This window comes from Ascaphus truei, chromosome 6, assembly GCF_040206685.1.
Source record: "Ascaphus truei isolate aAscTru1 chromosome 6, aAscTru1.hap1, whole genome shotgun sequence".
In the NCBI taxonomy this organism is placed as follows: Eukaryota; Metazoa; Chordata; class Amphibia; order Anura; family Ascaphidae; genus Ascaphus; species Ascaphus truei.
In genome coordinates, this window is record NC_134488.1 from 40,605,722 (window position 1) to 40,608,511 (window position 2,790).

Genomic DNA, 2,790 nt, shown 5'->3' on the forward strand with positions numbered 1-2,790 from the left:
CTGTAATAACATGACTTAGTCTTCTGTAAAGCGTTTTCTGTGTCTTCCAGGTGACTCTTTCTAAGTTCCTCGTTAGCTTGGGTTACATTTTCATATTATAACCTTATTCTAATTCTAACATATTAGTAAAGATAATGTAAATAATACATAATAAAGGTCTTGTCATACCTGTACATATACTGTAGGTACAGAGATTAATATATGCATACACATACTTTCCTGTCATGGCTCTGCAGATACACTAAACATTTACAATTCCTAGAAATATGGTAATTCCTTTTATTTATAAGTAGTCATTGAGATGTTTGCTGTATTTTTGACATTTAGTAGGTAAAGTGTCAGATAAATTGTTGTATAACTTATATCACTAAACCTCCCTCTCCTTGCGTGCTATCATAAACATAACATGATCATAATCTACAAAATTGCTGGTCTTTTTAGTAGGTAATGCTTCCAAATTCTCAATGATGAATCCTGCATCACAAACAGCCTCTCTAATAAAATCCTCACCATATGACAGACAGAAGAACTTGTGCTCACCAATCATATAGCATGAAGTATTATATGCCCCCATCAGTATAATGTGTCCCCCAGTTTTTAGCATTGACGCTAGTTTTTTCAGGTTGCTACAGAAAGCCTGATGGTCCTTGCTAACAGCTTGTAAGATACCAATGCTGAGCAGACAGTCCATCTTTGGCAGGACTACAGGATCTAAAGGGTTATCTTTGGTGAGATCACATTTGACAACGCGTTTCACTGATCTTCTTGCTTTGTCTTCCTTTCCTTGCCACTCCTCGCTGAAATTACAAAACGGAAAAGGATCTTGTTGCAGTTTTGGAGCAAACAGTGGTACATGCAGAAAATAATGTACATGTGTCACTCAAATGACTAATAGAGATGGGCGAATATTTTTGATGAATTGGATCCGCAGCAGATCGGCTGGTTCCTTTGGTCCATGGATTTAAGAGGTTCAATTTTAAAAAGGGCTCTCTCCCCACCCATTGCCACATCCTATCCCCCCTCCCCACTGACAAGCTCTCGCACCCCCCACTGACACACACTCCACCACTTCCTCACTGAAACTTTCTTTCACCTTCCCCACTGACACTCTTTCTCCACCCCCACTGACACTCTCTCTCTCTCACTCCCTCCCCACTGACACTCTCTCCCCCCACATAACACTTTCTCTCTCTCACTTCCCCCCACTGACACTCCCTTCCCCCCTAACTGACTCACTCTCTCTCCCCACCTGACACTTTCTCTACTCCTCTCCCCACTGACACTCTTTATCCCCCATGACACTCTCTCTCACCCCCTCTCCACTGATACACTGCCCCTCTCACACCTGACACTTTATCTCCCCCTCTCCCCACTAACATTCTCTCTCTCCCTCCCCTCACTGACATTCTTCCTTCTCCTAACTGACACTCCCCCCACTGACTCTCTCCAACCCACTGACATTCTCTAGCCCCCCCACTGACACTCTCTCCCTCCCCCCACTGACACTTTCTCTACCCCTCCCCTCACTGACACTCTCGTTCTCCCCCAACTGACACTCTCTCCCCCACCTGATACTTAATCTCCCCCTCTCCCCACTGATACTCTCTCTTCTCCTCCCCACACTGACTCTCTCCCTCACTGACTCTCTTCATTCCCTAATCTGACACTCTCTCACCCCTCACTGACACTTTAACCCCCACCCCACTGCCACTTTCTCTCCCCAAACTGAAAGTCTCTCTCCCTCTCCCCACATTGACACACTGAAATACACTTTACCTCTTCCCTTCTAGATCACAAACTATTTTTGCAGCGTGAGACCAGTCAGCAGCTCCAGGCTCCTTGTTCCTCCACATTTCAAATTCCCTGATATTTGCATCAGTAAATTCTATCACATTGATCTCTTTGAAGTAATCACAGGCGGTTAAGAGATGGAAAGCGAGCGGCCCAGTGGAAACATCGAGCAGGGTTTCCCCTCTCACACGACCTGCAACCAACGGTTAGAAAATAGGAAAATACAGATTTTTGACAACATTGTTTTTCACATTAGCAAAGCATTGAACAGAATACAGTACAAGTGCTTATTCATATACTTAAGTTCCCCAAACATTTTGATAATATTTTACAGTAACTTCAATATCAACTACTGTATAAATGAACGTACCTGAAGAGAACGTTTTAAACAATTGTGTAATAAAATATACAACAACCTCCTCAAACATATCATTAGTTCCATTATAGAAATATGTATCGATAAACCCTCTGGGATCAAACTCTTCATCATGGTAATGCTTGTGGAGACTGGATTCCATTGTGCGTCTCCTTGGTGTAACAATCCTGTTACTTCTATGTAGCACGTGTAGAAGCCTTAAGTTGCAGGTTGAGAAGGTAAAATAGTAGAAGCTCGGTTGGCATCGCAGTATTTCAGCAATTATCAGAGCATGTGATAAGCTTCTGCACAAACATTTACATGGGACGGTGCTGATCCGTGTTTGCTAATGTTGTTGCTTGAATAATGACACATGACACTAAAATTGTGCAATTATTGTGGTCTACGTAATGTATCATCAAGTCTCTCTGTGCTAAAAACAATAGCATTTTGTTAGTGTGATTCACGCCAGATGTACAGATGCAGCAACGTGTATTAGAACTCTGCCTGGGTAGATTCTGGGGCAGTCTCGCAGTAAATCCTCACCATTGCTGCAACATTGCCTCAACATTTCTGTGAGATTCTAAATGGCCCATAGGATTAAAACAGCAGGGAGTCCCTGCAAACTGAATGGGACTGCAGGG

The 2,790-nt window shown here is 43.0% G+C and overlaps 1 protein-coding gene across 1 annotated transcript; it reads right to left on the minus strand.

Annotated features, from left to right (window-relative positions):
* Nucleotides 1–367: 367 nt before the first annotated feature.
* On the minus strand, nt 368–2,309 carry LOC142498071 (indolethylamine N-methyltransferase-like). The gene is made up of 3 exons (XM_075606578.1): nt 2,162–2,309; nt 1,777–1,984; nt 368–797 (listed from the first exon to the last, which is right to left on the minus strand). Exons 1-3 carry the CDS (start codon nt 2,307–2,309, stop codon nt 368–370), a joined length of 786 nt encoding a protein of 261 aa, XP_075462693.1.
* Between the last annotated feature and the right edge of the window lie 481 nt (nt 2,310–2,790).